Consider the following 20,547-nt stretch of genomic DNA (forward strand, 5'->3'; position numbering starts at 1 on the left):
AGAAAACTAGAGGATTTCTCAGTCTGACTATGTTACTGATAACAACCGCAGCCTGGAGCTGTATAGTCTACAGCCAATGCGCCCTGGGCCCTCTGGCCCTCTGGCCAGGGTAAACCACATGGTAATGTTGTGCAGCCTATTTATAGTGCATTTATTTGTTTTAAGAGAAAATGTCTAGGTTATATTCAAACTTGGTCTGGCTGGCTGGCTGGCTAGGCTACCTTGACCTTTTCAATCCAAAAGGATTAAATGAAATGAATCAAACACAATACTGATTACATAAATATACTGTGTGAGTTACTTTTTAATTGCAGGGTTAGGGTTGGGAATTGCAGTTGTAGGCCTATATGATGCTAACCTGCATAAAGCAAGCTCAGCCCTGTGAGTTCTGTTGTCCAATCGCTGTGGTTGTGTCTATGTACAGGAAAGTTGTTTTAAAATATATTTCATATTAATTGCAAGGTTGCTTCAGTTTGACAGGGTTTTCATCCTCCCGAAGGCCAGGAGTTTTTCCAGAATTTCTTTAAAACCATGTGACCTGTTTAGAAAATATATACCTGTATACCTAGGCGGCAGGTAGCCTATTGGTTAAGAGCATTGGGCTAGTAACTGAAAGGTCAATGGTTTGAATCCCTGACCTGATCAGGTGAACATTTTGTCAATGTGCCTTTGAGCAAGGCTCTTACCCTAACTGTTCCTGTAAGTCGCTCTGGATAAGAGCATCTGCTAAAAATGTAAATCTGGTCCAACTCCCATCATTGCCCATATAAATACCTTTTCACAACTACTAATTAATCATATAATGTTATACTCAGCTACTTTAAAATAGTTATATAGCTGACATATGATGTTGTACTCAGCTACTTTAAAATAGTTACATAGCTGACATTTAATGTTGTACTCAGCTACTTTAAAATAGTTATATAGCTGACATATGATGTTATACTCAGCTACTTTAAAATAGTTATATAGCTGACATATGATGTTGTACTCAGCTACTTTAAAATAGTTATATAGCTGACATATGATGTTGTACTCAGCTACTTTAAGATAGTTACATAGCTGACATATGATGTTGTATTCAGCTACTTTAAGATAGTTATATAGCTGACATATGATGTTGTATTCAGCTACTTTAAAATAGTTATATAGCTGACATATGATGTTGTACTCAGCTACTTTAAAATAGTTATATAGCTGACATATGATGTTATACTCAGCTACTTTAAAATAGTTATATAGCTGACATATGATGTTGTACTCAGCTACTTTAAAATAGTTATATAGCTGACATATGATGTTATACTCAGCTACTTTAAAATAGTTATATAGCTGACATATGATGTTGTACTCAGCTACTTTAAAATAGTTATATAGCTGACATATGATGTTGTACTCAGCTACTTTAAAATAGTTATATAGCTGACATATGATGTTGTACTCAGCTACTTTAAGATAGTTATATAGCTGACATATGATGTTGTATTCAGCTACTTTAAAATAGTTATTATGCTGACATATGATGTTGTACTCAGCTACTTTAAAATAGTTACATAGCTGACATATAATGTTGTACTCAGCTACTTTAAAATAGTTACATAGGTGACATATGATGTTGTATTCAGTAAATGAGTGCATGTACCAGCAGGACAGAAGCATCCGTCGGTGCAGTGTTCCTCACAATGCTGGTTCCTCTTTGGGTTGGAGCAGGTATCAGTGCAGGGACTACCACACTCCTGGTACTGCATGCTTAAAGGACACGTCTTCACTGCTCAACACAGACAAATAACCCTGGTCACAAATCTGTTTCTGAGTCTTCATTACTTCACAAGTTCACGTATTCTTCTATTGACATCATTGCAATTGAAAATCTGGATTTGCTCCTCAGTTTTCAGTCACATAAATGTAAATACTAGCATGTCAAAGAAGAAGACACTGTCGATTACCTAAGGCAAAGCATTATTGCATGTCAAAAGTGTTTACTTTGAGGTACAACATAACTGTGGCTGAGGATTGTTTTTGTACCTACATCCAATCTACCAACAGAGCAATACAAACAAACCATCCAAAATAAAACAAAAAGGATATGCAAAACAGTGATGCAAAAAAGATTCCCTTACAGCAGAAGTGGTCGGTCTTCCACTCTTGGGGTTTCCCCCCTGCGTGAGCACACTGGCGGGAGTACTCTGACATGGTGGGGCAGGCACAGCTGGCACTGCTGCTGCTGTTGCCACAGTGACACACGTCTTCTGCACAGGCCTTGATGAAGGAGTCTGTGGCAATCAGGTCCTTACAGCTACTGAAGGCAAGATTGGTGAGAAGCTGCTCACAAAGTTTGGTCTGAAAGGATGAAGAAGAAGAATTACTAGAGGCAACAGAGGGATTATATACTGATCAAATGTCAGCAATGATGATGTTGATATTAATATTTTAAACTAACAATCATGTTTAAATGTAATGAATAAGAAATGTTAAATGTTCAGCTCAGCTCTAATCTTGTAAGTACCTGGTCTTCACACTGCTCAGTGTGACCAGGGATTTCTGTACAGGTCTCAGTTGGGCCATTCATCTTCCAAATATCTCCATAGTCGATTGTCTTCAGATAATCACCTGTGGATGAATAAACAGTTTCGTTTTACCAGTTTCATTCCCCTTACAAACAGTCTCTCTGTCATCATGTGTTTTGTGTTTTTGTTAACCCTTTCATATAATGGTACCTAGAAATATACTTTATAACCCCTTCCTAACCCATAGATTGAACCCACACATTCATAAACAGAACAGGAGCGTAATCCGCCCCTCTAAGACATTTGGTGGTTTTGTTTACCATTCCTAATGAACTCGTCGTAAATCTGGACTCCGTTGAAGTCTCCACACAGCCCACAAGTCTGATTCTGGAACTTTGAGTCCAGCTCCACCTATAACACCAATGGAAGACGACTGAGGGTTAATGCATTGCAAGCTAGCTGTTGAAGTGCCTACAGCAGTTCATATATACCTACATTTCACATACAGCTAGCTGTTGAAGTGCCTACAGCAGTTCATATATACCTACATTTTACATACAGCTAGCTGTTGAAGTGCCTACAGCAGTTCATATATACCTACATTTTACATACAGCTAGCTGTTGAAGTGCCTACAGCAGTTCATATATACGTACATTTTACATACAGCTAGCTGGCCATGCACATACAGCAGTTCATATATACGTACATTTCACATACAGCTAGCTGTTGAAGCACTTACAGCAGTTCATATATACGTACATTTCACATACAGCTAGCTGTTGAAGCACCTACAGCAGTTCATATATACTGACATTTCAGAGGTTTCAACTGTTCTCGCCTGGGTACCAGTCTGTTTATGGTAACATTCCACTCCTTGTTCTAGCCTGGGTACCAGTCTGTTTATGGTAACATTCCACTCCTTGCTCTAGCCTGGGTACCAGTTTGTTTATGCTAACATTCCACTCCTTGTTCTAGCCTGGGTACCAGTTTGTTTATGCTAACATTCCACTCCTTGTTCTAGCCTGGGTACCAGTCTCTTTAGGCTAACATTCCACTCCTTGTACCTGTGGTACAAGCATTTCACTACTTCCACAATAACATCTGCTAAATATGTGTATGCGACCAATAGAATTTGATTTGATATAGCTATGTTTGGCATATGACACTGAGTACAAGAAGTGGGATGTTAGCACAAAACAGGCACTGTACTTCAGGTTAGGTATGTACAGATAGGATCAATACAGAGCATTAGGCTACCTAAAAAAAATACAAAATTGTGCACAGAACTTTGCTAATATTGTTTAATGTTTAATGTACTGTATACCCAAGTGGTTATTCATTAAAGTGAATTATGTGGATTAGGGATCATGTCTACAATATATCTACAATAGGTTTCACTGTAGTTTTATTCTGGTCTGATATGAAATGGATAGGATCTGAACAACAATACCAAATACATTCACTGTATGAATCTTCACAACTATTTGTTTCTCCCTTTTAATAATCAGGATTCTATTTTCTGTTGGTTTGTGTTCTATAAACATCTGACAGGGGGAGGTGTCTTACAATCCCCTCTGACTTTACCTCTACTGCACATGTACTCTTCCCTTTAAAACCTTTTAAACTCTCATCATGTTGTTAAAACCTTTTAAACTCTCATCATGTTGTTAAAACCTTTTAAACTCTCATCGTGTTGTTAAAATCTTTTAAACTCTCATCGTGTTGTTTTCTATTTTCTTGCGTGCATTTAAAAAAAATGAATAAAATGAAGCATCATATTTGTTATGTTTTGGTCATTAAATTGAATGTGAGTTGTCTAAAAACTGGTCCGTCTGCTTTGCAAGTTAGTTTAAGTCTGAGGTTATGATGTCTGAGTACACTGGGATTATTTATGTACACACGAAGGGGAACGATGATACATACAGTATTTACTCAGTACAATGTCAATAGATATTGAGACAATATTGTGACTTCTGATCAAATCAAACTCTGTGAAGTGATTAAACTAATAAGTTCTTCCATACTGGCCCCCCAAATGGCACCCTATTTCCTATATAGGCCTATATAAAAGTAGTGCACACAAAGTAGTGCACTATAAAGGGAATAGGGTGCCATTTAGGACAACCTTTTTCTGAGTTTTTTCACTGAAGCCTAGATGATGAAAAGGGTTGTTGGAGGAAGTAGATTGGCCCACATCCTTGATTGGAGCAAAGCCTATTGTAATGTCACTTCACCTGCCATTCTGTGGCCCTACTAAAGAGACCACAACTGTTTGTATGATCATTAGACTGAAAAAATCTACTTTTAATGTAAGAATGTTGTATGTAACCGTGCAGAAATATAACCCAGGAGGTAGATTGATGATTGGGCTGCCCTGTCCCATTAGAGGTTAACACTCTGTTCCCACTCTTATCCCAACAGTTCCTCTAACACTGATGTTCCCACTCTTATCCCAACAGTTCCTCTAACACTGATGTTCCCACTCTTATCCCAACAGTTCCTCTAACACTGATGTTCCCACTCTTATCCCAACAGTTCCTCTAACACTGATGTTCCCACTCTTATCCCAACAGTTCCTCTAACACTGATGTTCCCACTCTTATCCCAACAGTTCCACTAACACTGATGTTCCCACTCTTATCCCAACAGTTCCTCTAACACTGATGTTCCCACTCTTATCCCAACAGTTCCTCTAACACTGATGTTCCCACTCTTATCCCAACAGTTCCTCTAACACTGATGTTCCCACTCTTATCCCAACAGTTCCTCTAACACTGATGTTCCCACTCTTATCCCAACAGTTCCTCTAACACTGATGTTCCCACTCTTATCCCAACAGTTCCTCTAACACTGATGTTCCCACTCTTATCCCAACAGTTCCTCTAACACTGATGTTCCCACTCTTATCCCAACAGTTCCTCTAACACTGATGTTCCCACTCTTATCCCAACAGTTCCACTAACACTGATGTTCCCACTCTTATCCCAACAGTTCCTCTAACACTGATGTTCCCACTCTTATCCCAACAGTTCCTCTAACACTGATGTTCCCACTCTTATCCCAACAGTTCCTCTAACACTGATGTTCCCACTCTTACCCCAACAGTTCCTCTAACACTGATGTTCCCACTCTTATCCCAACAGTTCCTCTAACACTGATGTTCCCACTCTTATCCCAACAGTTCCTCTAACACTGATGTTCCCACTCTTATCCCAACAGTTCCTCTAACACTGATGTTCCCACTCTTATCCCAACAGTTCCTCTAACACTGATGTTCCCACTCTTATCCCAACAGTTCCTCTAACACTGATGTTCCCACTCTTATCCCAACAGTTCCTCTAACACTGATGTTCCCACTCTTATCCCAACAGTTCCTCTAACACTGATGTTCCCACTCTTATCCCAACAGTTCCTCTAACACTGATGTTCCCACTCTTATCCCAACAGTTCCTCTAACACTGATGTTCCCACTCTTATCCCAACAGTTCCTCTAACACTGATGTTCCCACTCTTATCCCAACAGTTCCTCTAACGCTGATGTTCCCACTCTTATCCCAACAGTTCCTCTAACAATGATGTTCCCACTCTTATCCCAACAGTTCCTCTAACGCTGATGTTCCCACTCTTATCCCAACAGTTCCTCTAACACTGATGTTCCCACTCTTATCCCAACAGTTCCTCTAACACTGATGTTCCCACTCTTATCCCAACAGTTCCTCTAACACTGATGTTCCCACTCTTATCCCAACAGTTCCTCTAACACTGATGTTCCCACTCTTATCCCAACAGTTCCTCTAACACTGATGTTCCCACTCTTATCCCAACAGTTCCTCTAACACTGATGTTCCCACTCTTATCCCAACAGTTCCTCTAACACTGATGTTCCCACTCTTATCCCAACAGTTCCTCTAACACTGATGTTCCCACTCTTATCCCAACAGTTCTTCTAACACTGATGTTCCCACTCTTATCCCAACAGTTCCACTAACACTGATGTTCCCACTCTTATCCCAACAGTTCCTCTAACACTGATGTTCCCACTCTTATCCCAACAGTTCCTCTAACACTGATGTTCCCACTCTTATCCCAACAGTTCCTCTAACACTGATGTTCCCACTCTTATCCCAACAGTTCCTCTAACACTGATGTTCCCACTCTTATCCCAACAGTTCCTCTAACACTGATGTTCCCACTCTTATCCCAACAGTTCCTCTAACACTGATGTTCCCACTCTTATCCCAACAGTTCCACTAACACTGATGCTCCCTACAGTCACTAGCAAACTACAGACCATTTTCATCAGGACCAGAATATTGCAGCAAAGCATCACATTTACATTTGACATTTAGCAGAGACTCTCATCCAGAGTGATTTACAATCCGTGTATTGAACCAAAGCAGCTGAAACAACCACATATCACTGTAGTGTAACAGAAGACGTATGGAAATGAGTCAGCATACTAAACACATACCCAGAGGGAGTCATCTTCATTCCACATGACGACCAACCCCAGCTTAGCTGTGATCTTCACATAGGAAACGGTCCTCTCAATGAAGACGTTAAACTGACCAAACGGTATGGTGACCCTAGGGGGACAAAACAATAGTGTTCATCAGAGAGGAGAGTCGGTATTCCTACAAGGGTCAAAATTGTCCTTTAAAGTATTTTCTTTGTATTTTTCTTCCTCCCCTGTTGAGACTGTACTAGGTAAACATGTCTGTATAGGATTTCATCAAATGGAATTTCAGCTTGGTAACTTTCATCTGTAAATGCACATCAACTAAACTTCAGAATAAGAGTTTTATCTCTGAATGCTTTTAGATCACTTATGAACTCACTGTTGCCCGTTGAAAATGACATTATGTAGATTATGTTAAAACAGCAAAAAGTTGATCTCAAGATGAGTTAAATGATGATGCATTTTTTTTAAACTTATGAATTTTACCTCAAGTCTTTGCACAAAAGTAGCAACTGAATGCAGGTGAGGTGAAAATAAAATTATTTCCAATCGTTTAAAAAATAAAAAAGATTGATCTCTGAATAAAATGAATACCATTGGATGTAGTTAAGTGATTACAAACCCCCGTATCATTTACTTTCTGTATTACAATGTATTTTACACATCTAAGAGCCCATGGTTTTACACATCTGAGATCCGTTGTTGACTAGACTGGGAACTCACTGTAATCCGTTGACGCTGACGTTACCGTTGGCCAGCTCCACGAAAGTTCCATCCAGCTTCAAAGAAACCTTAATAAAATAATAGTAGGACATTTTATTTGACAGATGCCTTTCAGGACCCTCAAGGTCACCTTACATTAAGATCATAGAGCAATAAAAACAATGAATCAATAGCACAATTTAAAACAATTAATCAATAGTGAAATTTAAAGCAATTCATCAATAGCGCAATTTAAAACAATTAATCAATAGTGCAATTTAAAAACAAAGAACTGATCAAAAAGGAATACCTTGGTGATGGTGGGCAGCCCATCTACCTCCCCACGCTGCAACTGAATGTTAAAGGCCTCGTAGCCGCTGCTGCTCTTACACAACGACGACAGTACGTAGTTACAGGTGTAGGGCAGCTGGAAGAAGTCTCCATCGTAGGTTTTGTAGTGGTAGTTACCCCATGTGCTGCAGACCTGCCCGTTATGAGTGGGACTCACTCTTGCTGCATGGGGAGAAATGTACAGTATAGTTGTGCCATTCATGTCTGAATATAAGATGTATAATATAACAGTAAAGTAGAATATAGATATTTGAGTATTTGGTGACATATATTCAACAACACAAATTACCTGATAAGATTTGCAGTTTGGAATCATATAGACTCCCAATGGAAGTCATATCTGGAATCATAACTGGAAATAGACAGGGAACAAGTCTTATTTTGCTTCTAACCCAGCTCCTCTTTAGTTCCTAAACTATGCTACATGGGTTATCCTAAGGTGATATTAAATTGTCTTACCAGTCTCAGAATGTGCAGCAGATAGTCCGAAGACGAGAGCGATCCACGGCTTCACCCATTGGAGTGCCATGATGGTTCTTCTAACGAGTCGTCCTGGTCCACCTGAACAGGTACTCTTCCTTTTCTTACTGATACCGTGAGGCACCTGGTGCCTGCTTTTAAACTGCTACACTCAAGGAAGTAACTACACTCAAGGAAGTACCTTGATGATGCTGGGATAGTTGATTCTGTATCTAAGGAGGGGACTGATCAAACTTTAGGTGTTACCATTGTTCTGTTTGTCTGTCTGTCAGAGGTAGGATTACCTTTCCTGTAAGTGACATTGTGTAATGTATTAATCCTAATAATCCCTAGGTAACTATCGATTTTCATGATATGTAGGGTACGTCCCAAAAGTGCTCCCTATTCCCTATACAATGAGTGTACATAACATTAAGACTCCAGGTGAAAGCTATGATCCCATGATTGATGTCACCTGTTAAATCCACTTCATTCAGTGTAGATGAAGGGTAGGAGACAAGTTAAACAAGGATTTTTAAGCCTTGAGACAATTGAGACATGGATTGTGTATGTGTGCCACTCAGAGGATGACTGGGCAAGACAAAAGATTTAAGTGCCTTTGAACGGGGTATGGTAGTAGGGGCCAGGTGCATCGGTTTGTGTCAAGAACTGCAACGCTGCTGGGTTTTTCACACTCAACAGTTTCCCGTGTGTATCAAGAATGGTCCATCACCCAAAGGACATCCAGCCAACTTGACACAACTGTGGGAAGCATTGGGATCGACATGGGCCAGCATCCCTGTGGAACGCTTTCGACACCTTGTAGAGTTCATGCCCTGACGAATTGAGGCTGTTCTGAAAGCAAAAAGGTGGCGTGCAACTCAATATTAGGAATGTTTTGTACACTCAGTGTATAGTGCACTACCTTTGAACAGAGTCCTCGTGTATGGTATAGGGTATAGGGTATGGGGTATAGGGTATAGGGTGCCATTTGGGCACATATTGATTACAGTAAACCCTTATCTTAACTGTGATGAATGGACAGACTCATCAACATTCTACAGAATCCTAGATTGTTTCATTAATCTTTAAAGGGCCAGTCTGTGATATTTACAGCCATTTATGCCATAGACATGTTTGAGTGGTTACGTTTCTCCAGCCCTATCCTTCAGCTTTTATAGCAAACCAAGTGACGGGGCTGTCGTTTAGTTCTTTTTCAAATGAAGGAGTGGGCCTGTGTATGACTAATGGATGATGCGCTGTCCATCTGTTTATACTGATTATATGGTTTTACCTGGTTTATTACACATTGTATGACATCACATGTTATGTACGTTCTGCATATGTACAAAGATGTTCAAATAAACCTTTAAAACCTGATGGGATCAATGTGTTTGAACTTCAGTGTTTTATAACTTCAATTGTGGTTTACTACTTGTCATGTTTCATGGCCTGTTATTGGAAAAGAGGGAGGAAAGTTTGTGTTAGTCTTATTATGGACACAGTCTGCTTCACAGCCAGGACTTACCACTGGAACACAAAGTTGTAGGATCAATTCCAAACGGCACCCTACTCACTAGCCCCCATAGGGCTCTGGCCAGAAGTAGTGCACCATATAGGGAATAGGGTTCTATAGGGCTCTGGTCTAAAGTAGTGTACTATATAGGGAATAGGGTTCTATAGGGCCCTGATCTAAAGTAGTGCACCATATAGGGAATAGGGTGCCATTTGGGACGCTGTCATAGATGTCCTACAGTTGTTCAAGCTCTGGGTTGTGTCTACAGATTATTTGTTTTTGGTTGGAGGAAACGTTGTAACATCGACTCCACCGTTCAGTCATTTCCAAGTACTCAGATCTCTAATGAAGCATTAACAGGACATGACTAAATATTGACTTAGCCACTTATTTACAATTCATCATCAGCTTTTGGTGAACACACTACACAGTCACGCAGTAGAAGATGAGGTGTCAAGCTCAGCTCAATTATAATTCACTGAAATATTTCAGGACTATAGTTGAACTAACAGGATGTTTGTTGTGTTAGCACACAGTAGTGATTCTTCAGATAGAACAGAGTAGTGATACTTCAGATAGAACAGAGTAGTGATACTTCAGATAGAACAGAGTAGTGATACTTCAGATAGAACAGAGTAGTGATACTTCAGATAGAACAGAGTAGTGATACTTCAGATAGAACAGAGTAGAGATACTTCAGATAGAACAGAGTAGTGATACTTCAGATAGAACAGAGTAGTGATACTTCAGATAGAACAGAGTAGTGATACTTCAGATAGAACAGAGTAGTGATACTTCAGATAGAACAGAGTAGAGACAGAGTTTGTCTCTAATCCAGTCCGGTCCCGGGTCCTGGAATTGGCTCATTCCTCAGACTGACCTGTCATCCAGGGTCCCTAGCCATCCTCCGACGACGTTTCTGGTGGCCCTCAATGGTCCCTGACGTCTCTGCCTTCGTCGCCGCATGCACAGTGTGTGCTCTGAAGAAGACTCCACGGCAAGCTCCTTCTGGCCTTCTTCAGTCACTACCGGTTCCTCATCGTCCCTGGTCTCATATCTCTGGACTTTGTCACCGGGCTCCCTCCATCTGATGGCAACACTGTCATTCTGATGGTAGTCGATCGGTTCTCCAAGGCTGCCCATTTCATCCCTCTCCCCAAACTACCTTCTGTCAAGGAGACGGCCCAGCTTATGGTGCAGCATGTCTTCCAGATCCATGGACTCTCCATAGACATGGTCTCCGATCGGGATTCTCGTCTCAGTTCTGGAAGGCATTCTGCACCCTTATTGGGTCGTTGGCCAGTCTGTCATCCGGATTCCATCCCCAAACTAATGGTCAGTCGGAACGAGCCAACCAAGACCTGGAGACCACCTTCAGGTGCCTGGTCTCAACCAACCCCACTACCTGGAGCCGTCAACTGGTCTGGGTGGAGTATACCCAGAACACCCTTCCCAGTTCTTCCACGGGACTTACCCCTTTCAAATTCTCCATGGAGTATCAGCCTCCACTCTTCCCTGAGCAGGAGGTCAGCGTACCCTCGGCCCAGATGTTTGTCCGCCGCTGTCGACGTACCTGGAGAAGAGCCAGGGCGGCTATTCTCAAGACCAACTCCAGGTAACGTTGACAAGCGGACCGTCGCCGGACCCCAGCTCCCAGCTACCGCATTGGGCAGAGAGTATGGCTTTCCACTCGGGATCTGCCCCTTCGGGTAGAGTCCCGCAAGCTGTCTCCCCGGTTCATTGGTCCTTTTCCCATCTCCAAAGTCCTGAGTTCCACTGCTGTCCGTCTTGTGTTACCCCGTACCCTCCGTATTCACCCTACCATCCACGTGTCTAGGATTAAGCCCGTGTCTCACTGTCCTATGTCTTTTGTATCCAGGCCCATCCCACTCCCCGGGTTATTGGTGGGCAGCAGGCATGAGACGCCTCCTGAAGGTTTGACCATGGGTCAGGGGTTTCCAGTACCTGGTTGACTGGGAGGGTTATGGCCCGTAGGAGAGGTGCTGGGTCCCGGCTAAAGACATCTTGGACCCAGCCCTCATTTCCACCGGTGACACCCCGGTCAGCCAGGTATGCACCAAGGGAGGACGCCAGGTGTTCTGCCTGCCTTGACCATGAGCCTCTCTGCCACTCTGCACCTCCTGGACTCTGATCTGGTTTTGACCTTTTTGCCTGTCCACGACCATTCTCTTGCCTACCCCTTTGGATTATTACACATAGTAAGACTCCAACCATCTGCCTCCTGTGTCTGCATCTGGGTCTCGCCTTGTGCCTTGATAATCGCCCCATTTCAAGACTACCTTGTTCAGCTAAGATTCTTAAATCCTTGGTTAATGTACAACTTTGTTCCTTTTTATCTGATAATTGTATTCTTAATATAAACCAATCAGGGTTCAGGCCTGGGCATAGTACTACCACCTCTGTACCACAGCAACCACGCTAGTTGTTAATGATCATGTCAATGCCTTGGATGCTAAAAAGAGCTGTGCTGCCTTGTTCATTGACCTGTCAAAGGTGTTCGACACTGTTGATCATTTTGTTTTATGGAAGAAATTATCAAGAGTAGGCCTGGGATATACAGCCTGTTTATTGTTTCAGAATTATCTTAGCGACAGAACTCAGGCCATCTTGGTAGATGGGGTTGAATCTGAATTTCTTGAGATTCAAAAAAGTGTTCCTCGGGGTTCGATTTTTTGGTCCATTATTGTTCCCTTTGTATAATGACATAGGAAACACTTAATACTTTTAACAATCATCTCTATACAGATGACACAGTTTTCTATTCCTGTGCCACCTCAGTGCAGCAGGCCATTCGTGAACTTCAGCATGACTTTGATCCATTTCAGAAATCACTTACAGATCTTAAATTACTGTTAAATAGAAGTAAAACCAAGCTCATGCTTTTCTCTAGGTCACAAAATGTTGACCCTGAGGACATGGGTATATTTGCGCTATAAATGGAGCACAAATTGAGCTTGTTTGTCAATATAAGTACCTGTGTGTCTGGATTGATGACAAGTTGTCCTACGTAAGGCATATAAAAAATCCAACTAAGAAGCTAGGATCCAAGATCGTTTTATATACAGAAATAAATCATGCCTTAGTACTAAAAATAGGAGAGAGATTGTTCAAGCAACGCTACTCTCTGTATTAGATTTTGTTGATATTGTTTACATGCAACAACCTCTGTTTTAAAACCCTTGGACACAGTCTACCATTCAGCAATACGTTTTATCACAGCGGACAATTTTAGGACTCATCATTGCAGTTTGTACAAAAATGTGGGCTGGACCTCTGGATATTTCAGTCTGTAGTTATCTGGATATTTCAGTCTGTGGGCTGGACCTCTGTCTGTAAGAAAAAAGCTGCATTCTCTTGTATTTATTTACAAAGTAATCTTACAGAAACTCACTCTATATGTAACGTCATTAATTAAGATACAAATCATAAGTTACCAAACCCGTTCACAGGATTGGAACTACACTAGAGGACCCTCCAGTCTCCACAAAGAAAATGTATGCCCCAAATTTGTGGAACAATTTGGAGAGTTCACTGCAGTTAGATGTGCTGGTCTCACTCAGCAAGTTTACATTATTGATTAAAGACCTCTATGTAGTTGAATGTGATTGCTTTTATTAAATGTTTTTTTCTTTCTTATTTTTATTGTGCTGAATTTTGTTTTATACACATGTGTATGTTTTAATATTCTGTTTTTATTGTAATGTGTACAGGTGTAATGTCTCTCGTCGGAAGGCATTGACCAAAACGGTAAGTGTTCATGATTCTTTATTACTCAAAAACACTCTAACAAAATGAAAAATCAAAAACAGTTCTGTCAGGTGCAGACACTAAACAGAAAAGAACTACCCACAAAACCCAACGGAAAAGGACAACTTATATATGATCCCCAATCAGAGACAACGATAGACAGCTGCCTCTGATTGGGAACCACACAAGCATAGAAATAACGAAACTATAATGCCCACCCTAGTCACACCCTGGCCTAACCAAAATAGAGAATAAAAGCCTCTCTATGGCCAGGGCGTGACAACAGGGCTGTCTTGTAACATAGATTTTCATCTCAATGTGACTCCCTGTTAAATACAGGTCCAATAAAATAATATGTTTCATGGCCTGTTCTTGGAAAAGAGGGAAAAGTTTGATTTGAAAACAAATTTTTTAGGTGGTAGATCAGCTTTAAAATTGCAGATTGTAGCTTCCATCAATGTAATTGTCACTTCAAATCCCCCATATATTTTTTCAAAATATATATATATACACACACACACACACATACATACACATATAAATACATACTTTTATTTTTTATTTTTTTATTTCACCTTTATTTAACAAGGTAGGCTAGTTGAGAACAAGTTCTCATTTACAACTGCGACCTGGCCAAGATAAAGCAAAGCAGTGCGACAAAAACAACAACACAGAGTTACACATGGAATAAACAAACGTACAGTCAATAACACAATATAAAAAAATTATGTCTATATACAATGTGTGCGAATGGCGTGAGGAGGTAAGGCAATAAATAGGCCATAGTAGCGAAGTAATTACAATTTAGCAGATTAACTTGTTATGGCTGCAGGGGGCGTATTGAAAAACTGGAAAATATGTGCAAATTTTCAAACGGCCTCTTAATCAATTTTTGCTCTTACAATATGCATATTATCATTACCATTGGATAGAAAACAGTCTCTAGTTTCTAAAACCGTTTTAATTATTTCTCTAAGTGGAACAGAACTATTTTTACAGCCCATTTCCTATCCGGAAGTGAGATTTCCAAAATCGATGTCGCTCTTCAAGCCCTTGTCTATAAAAGGGCATGTCACTTAGGACTGTAGAAACACGTCATACGCCTTCCTCTGGGTGTCATGCGGAAGTGAGAGAAGAAATCACTTGATTATCTCGTCCTGGGATTGAACACAACCTCTTGGAGTGAGTGTTGCGCAGTTTATTTTTCTTTCTGGGCGCGAAGTAGGACCTGGACTCGGCTCCTGGAAAACACTCTGTAAAGGTGAATATGATCTCTGGCTTCGATTTTATTTGATACATGTCACAATATCATCCTAAAGTATGTTATTTCAATATAGTTTAATTATATTATTGAAATGTATTCTGGACTTTAGACGTGATGCGACGCAAGAATTTTTTCAAGATGGAGAGGTTAGCGTCGCCCTGCCAGTGTGCTTGCTAATTCAAGAGGGAAATTGTTCGTTCTGGATCGAAATAAAGACATTTCTGAACAAAGGACCCCTTGGAGAACATTCTGATGGAAGATCAACAAAGATAAGGACCCAATTTGGGATGCTTTTTCATATATCTGTCGAACTGTGCTATGCTACCGTTTGCCTTGAGTCAATGCTGTTGTGATGTTAGCTATTGTAGTAAGCTAATATGACGATATATTGTGTTTTCGCTGTAAAACACTTCAAAAATCGGAAATATTGGCTCTATTCACAAGATCTTTCTCTTTCATTAGCTATCCACCATATATTTCTCTGAAATGTTTTATGATGTGTAATTAGTAGTTGATGTTGGTGTCTGTATTTTCTCTGGCTACTCCCGTGCGATTTCTGACTGTAGCTATGATGGTAGCAGTAATGTAAAACTGATTTATAGCTAAAATATGCACATTTTTTGAACAAAACATAGATTTATTGTGTAACATGTTATAGGACTGTCATCTGAGGTAGTTTTTTCTAGGTTTATAGGTTGGTTCTAGGTTAGTTAGGTTGGCTTGTGCATGCTACTTGCATCCTACTTGTGCTGTGAAAAATGTCTGTCCTCCTTTTTTATTTGGTGGTGAGCTAACATAAATATATGTGGTGTTTTCTCTGTAAAACATTTAAAAAATCGGACATGTTGGCTGGATTGACAAGATGTTTATCTTTCAAATGCTGTATTGGACTTGTTAACTTCTTGGAACTATAGGGGGTGCTGTTCCGCATTAGCATATTTGGGTCTCCAAATTAAACTGCCTCGTGCTAAATTCTTGATCGTACAATATGCATATTATTGTTATTATTGGATAGAAAACACTTTCTAGTTTCTATAGCCGTTGGAATTTTGTCTCTGAGTGGTACAGAACTATATCTACAGCACTTTTCATGACAGGGGTCAGATTTCAGAAATTTTTACCCCTGATCTGGAGTCTGTTTTTAAGGCGACAGTGAATGCTATGAAGAAACCGACACTGCCTACGTCTTCCTCTGGGTGTCTGTACGTCATCACGTTTTGAATGGAGTCGATTGCACAATCACAGCCACTATAAAACAAGAAAACGTGGAAGTACCACTCTCTTTTCTTCGCGCGTCACAAGCAGGATGGACATCGGACTTGCCTCATTCCAAATCGTTGTTTAACCAGTAATATTTGTCTGGTCATGTTTTTACTCGTTATAGTTGTTAAAAACATCATAATGTAGTTAATTTGAACCGTTTTATAGCAATTTATATCCGTTTAGTGCGATTCTGAGGAATTTCTTTGTCGTGCACTTTTAAGCTTTGGGAACGTTTCGGGGTCTCGGTCGTTGTTAGTGGACATTTCGAAGGACAGAGGACATCTATCGACAAAAAGAAGTTTATAACATAGAAAGGATACATTGCCCAAGAATCTGATGGAAGAACAGCTCAAAGTAAGCAATATTTAATATGATAAATCGTTGTTCTGTCGAAATATTTTAAACGCATATTTCGCCATTTTGTTTGGTATAGCTTCACTTGGCGAACCCTGTATTGAAAAGTAAGGATAATTTTAAAAATGTAAGTCAGCGGTTGCATTAAGAACTAATTTGTCTTTCGATTCCTGTCAACCCTGTATTTTTTAGTCAAGTATATGATTAGCTTTCGATTAAACTAGATCACTCTGAAAGCTGACGTCCCTCATTTTGATGCTTGAGTTGTGACTATTTCCATTGTATAACCACGGTTTTGTATGGCTAAATATGCACATTTTCGAACAAACTGTATATGTATGTTGTAAAATGATGTTACAGGAGTGTCATCGGAAGAATTCTGAGAAGGTTAGTGAAAAAATTAATATATTTTGGCGGTGATTACGTTATAGCGCTCTTTGGCTGGAATCGATGCTCTGGTAACGTTTTCACATGTGGTATGCTAACTTATCGATTTATTGTGTTTTCGCTGTAAAACGCTTAGAAAATCTGAAATATTGTCTGGAATCACAAGATCTGGGTCTTTCCATTGCTATGCTTTGTCTATTCTTATGAAATGTTTTATTAAGAGTAAATTGGTCATACACGTTGCTCTCTATAGTAATTCTAGTCGTCTTGTGATGGTCGGTGCAATTGTAAACTGTGATTTCTACCTGAAATATGCACCTTTCTCTAACAAAACCTATCCTATACCATAAATATGTTATCAGACTGTCATCTGAAGAGGTTTTTTCTTGGTTAGTGGCTATCAATATCTTAGTTTAGCCGAATTGGTGATAGCACCTGAAGTAGTAAGAAACTGATGGAGTTAGAAAAGTGGTGTATTTTGCTAACGTGTTTAGCTAATAGATTTACATATTTTGTCTTCCCTGTAAAACATTTTAAAAATCTGAAATGGTGGCTTTATTCACAAGATCTGTATCTTTCATCTGGTGTCTTGGACTTGTGATTTAATGATATTTAGATGCTACTATCTACTTGTGAAGCTATGCTAGCTATGCTAATCAGTGTGTGGGGGGGGGGTGGGGGGTGATCCCGGACCCGGGATAGAGGCTCGTTAGAGGTTAATGTGTGAAAGTTAAATATTTAAAAAAAATAGATTTTGAATTTCGCGCCCTGCACTTGAGCTGGATGTTGTCATAGGTGTACCGGCGTCGGGCTGACGTCGGGCTGCAGCCATAACAGGTTAACACTGGAGTGATAAATGAGCAGATGAGGATCTCCAAGTAGTGATAATGGTGTGCAAAAGAGCAGAAAAGTAAATAAAAACAATATGGGGATGAGGTAGGTAGATTGGGTGGGCTATTTACAGATGGACTATGTACAGTTGCAGCGATCACTTAGTCGCTAAGATAGCTGATGTTTAAAGTTAGTGAGAGAAATGTAAGTCTCCAGCTTCAGCGATTTTTGCAATTCGTTCCAGTCACTGGCAGCAGAGAACTGGAAGGAAAGGCGGCCAAAGGAGGTGCTGGCTTTGGGGATGACCAGTGAGATATACCTGCTGGAGCGCGTGCTATGAGTGGGTGCTGCTATGGTGACCAGTGAGCTGAGGTAAGGCGGAGCTTTACCTAGCATAGACTCATAGATGACCTGGAGCCAGTGGGTCTGGAGATGAATATGTAGCGAGGGCCAGCCGACTAGAGCATACAGGTCACAGTGGTGGGTGGTATAAGGGGCTTTGGTAACAAAACGGATGGCACTGTGATAGACTGCATCCAGTTTGCTGAGTAGAGTATTGGAAGCTATTTTGTAGATGACATCGCCGAAGTCGAGGATCGGTAGGATAGTCAGTTTTACTAGGGTAAGTTTGGCGGCGTGAGTGAAGGAGGCTTTGTTGCGAAATAGAAAGCCGATTCTAGATTTGATTTTGGATTGGAGATGTTTGCTATGAGTTTGGAAGGAGAGTTTACAGTCTAGCCAGACACCGAGGTATTTATAGTTGTCCACATATTCTAGGTCAGAACCGTCCAGAGTAGTGATGTTAGTCGGGAGAGCGGGTGTGGGCAGCGAACGGTTGAAAAGCATGCATTTGGTTTTACTAGCGTTTAACTTCTTCTTAATAGGGGGCGCTGTTTTCACTTTGGGAAAAAATCGTGCCCAAATTAAATGGCCTCGTACTCTGTTCTAGATCATAGAAATACAAAAGAAATAATAGAATACATATTGTGTTTTCGCTGTAAAACATTTTGAAAATCGGAAATGATGGCTGGATTCACAAGATGTTTATCTTTCATTTGCTGTATTGGACTTGTGATTTCATGAAAATTATATTATATGATATCCCTGTCCCGTTAGGCTAGGCTATGCTAGTCAGCTTTTTTGATGAGGAGGATCAAAAAGGGTGATGAAAAAAGAGGGTGATGAAGTAGAGGTTAAAGGCTTTAATTGAATCAAGAAGTTCCTCCTCTGAAATCCAGCCTTCACATGAGTCTCTCTGTACAGCTATTAATTTTACATTATTAATATTTAAAAAAATGGATAGAGGAGATGGAGGAGACTGAAAAAAAACATATGCTTTAAGTTCTTTGCTTCCTCTTTTAAAATATAATTTGAAACAAGTTTCAGTTAATTATTTTCGGTAGCATATCTATGCTGAAGATTACAAAAAGAAAATTGGCAAATTTTTCCCAATTTTCCATCCAGTTGGCTTCATTATTAGAATATATTACACTCTTTTTGTTTTTCCTTATTCTGAGCCTCTATATTACAGTTTTTATTGCTATCTATCTATTCTGTTAGACCTTCTATTTCCTTTATTAGTATGGACTCCTTTGACCTAAACTGCCTTTGTTTTAGAGATGAGTACTGAATTGCATTGCCTCTAAAGGCACATTTAAAAGTGCCCCATACAGGAAGCGGATTTGCTATACCTATGTTATGTCAGAAAAATGATGTTATAAATTCCTCTGTCCTAGTTAACCTCTAACGAGCCTCTACCCCGGGTCCGGGATCACCCCCCACCCCCCCACACACTGATTAGCATAGCTAGCATAGCTTCACAAGTAGATAGTAGCATCTAAATATCATTAAATCACAAGTCCAAGACACCAGATGAAAGATACAGATCTTGTGAATAAAGCCACCATTTCAGATTTTTAAAATGTTTTACAGGGAAGACAAAATATGTAAATCTATTAGCTAAACACGTTAGCAAAATACACCACTTTTCTAACTCCATCAGTTTCTTACTACATCAGGTGCTATCACCAATTCGGCTAAACTAAGATATTGATAGCCACTAACCAAGAAAAAACCTCTTCAGATGACAGTCTGATAACATATTTATGGTATAGGATAGGTTTTGTTAGAAAAAAGTGCATATTTCAGGTAGAAATCACAGTTTACAATTGCACCGACCATCACAAGACGACTAGAATTACTATAGAGAGCAACGTGTATGACCAATTTACTCTTAATAAAACATTTCATAAGAATAGACAAAGCATAGCAATGGAAAGACCCAGATCTTGTGATTCCAGACAATATTTCAGATTTTCTAAGCGTTTTACAGCGAAAACACAATAAATCGATAAGTTAGCATACCACATGTGAAAACGTTACCAGAGCATCGATTCAAGCCAAAGAGCTATAACGTAATCACCGCCAAAATATATTAATTTTTTCACTAACCTTCTCAGAATTCTTCCGATGACACTCCTGTAACATCATTTTACAACATACATATACAGTTTGTTCGAAAATGTGCATATTTAGCCATACAAAACCGTGGTTACACAATGAAAATACTAGGAAATCAAGCCTCAAAATGTCTGACGTCATCTTTCAGAGTGATCTAGTTTAATTGAAAGCTAATCATATACTTGACTAAAAAATACAGGGTTGACAGGAATCGAAAGACAAATT

General features: G+C 40.0%; 1 protein-coding gene across 1 annotated transcript; it reads right to left on the bottom strand.

Annotated features, from left to right (window-relative positions):
* Positions 1 to 1,580: 1,580 nt before the first annotated feature.
* Positions 1,581 to 8,593, bottom strand: LOC139584012 (mucin-2-like). Its single transcript, XM_071415552.1, has 9 exons — positions 8,480 to 8,593; positions 8,310 to 8,372; positions 7,980 to 8,182; positions 7,691 to 7,758; positions 6,980 to 7,094; positions 2,828 to 2,918; positions 2,507 to 2,610; positions 2,121 to 2,340; positions 1,581 to 1,768 (listed from the first exon to the last, which is right to left on the bottom strand). The coding sequence occupies exons 1-9, from the start codon at positions 8,547 to 8,549 to the stop codon at positions 1,581 to 1,583; spliced, it is 1,122 nt and encodes a 373-aa protein (XP_071271653.1). The 5' UTR covers positions 8,550 to 8,593.
* Positions 8,594 to 20,547: the final 11,954 nt, after the last annotated feature.

This window comes from Salvelinus alpinus, chromosome 9, assembly GCF_045679555.1.
Source record: "Salvelinus alpinus chromosome 9, SLU_Salpinus.1, whole genome shotgun sequence".
Lineage (NCBI taxonomy): Eukaryota > Metazoa > Chordata > Actinopteri > Salmoniformes > Salmonidae > Salvelinus > Salvelinus alpinus.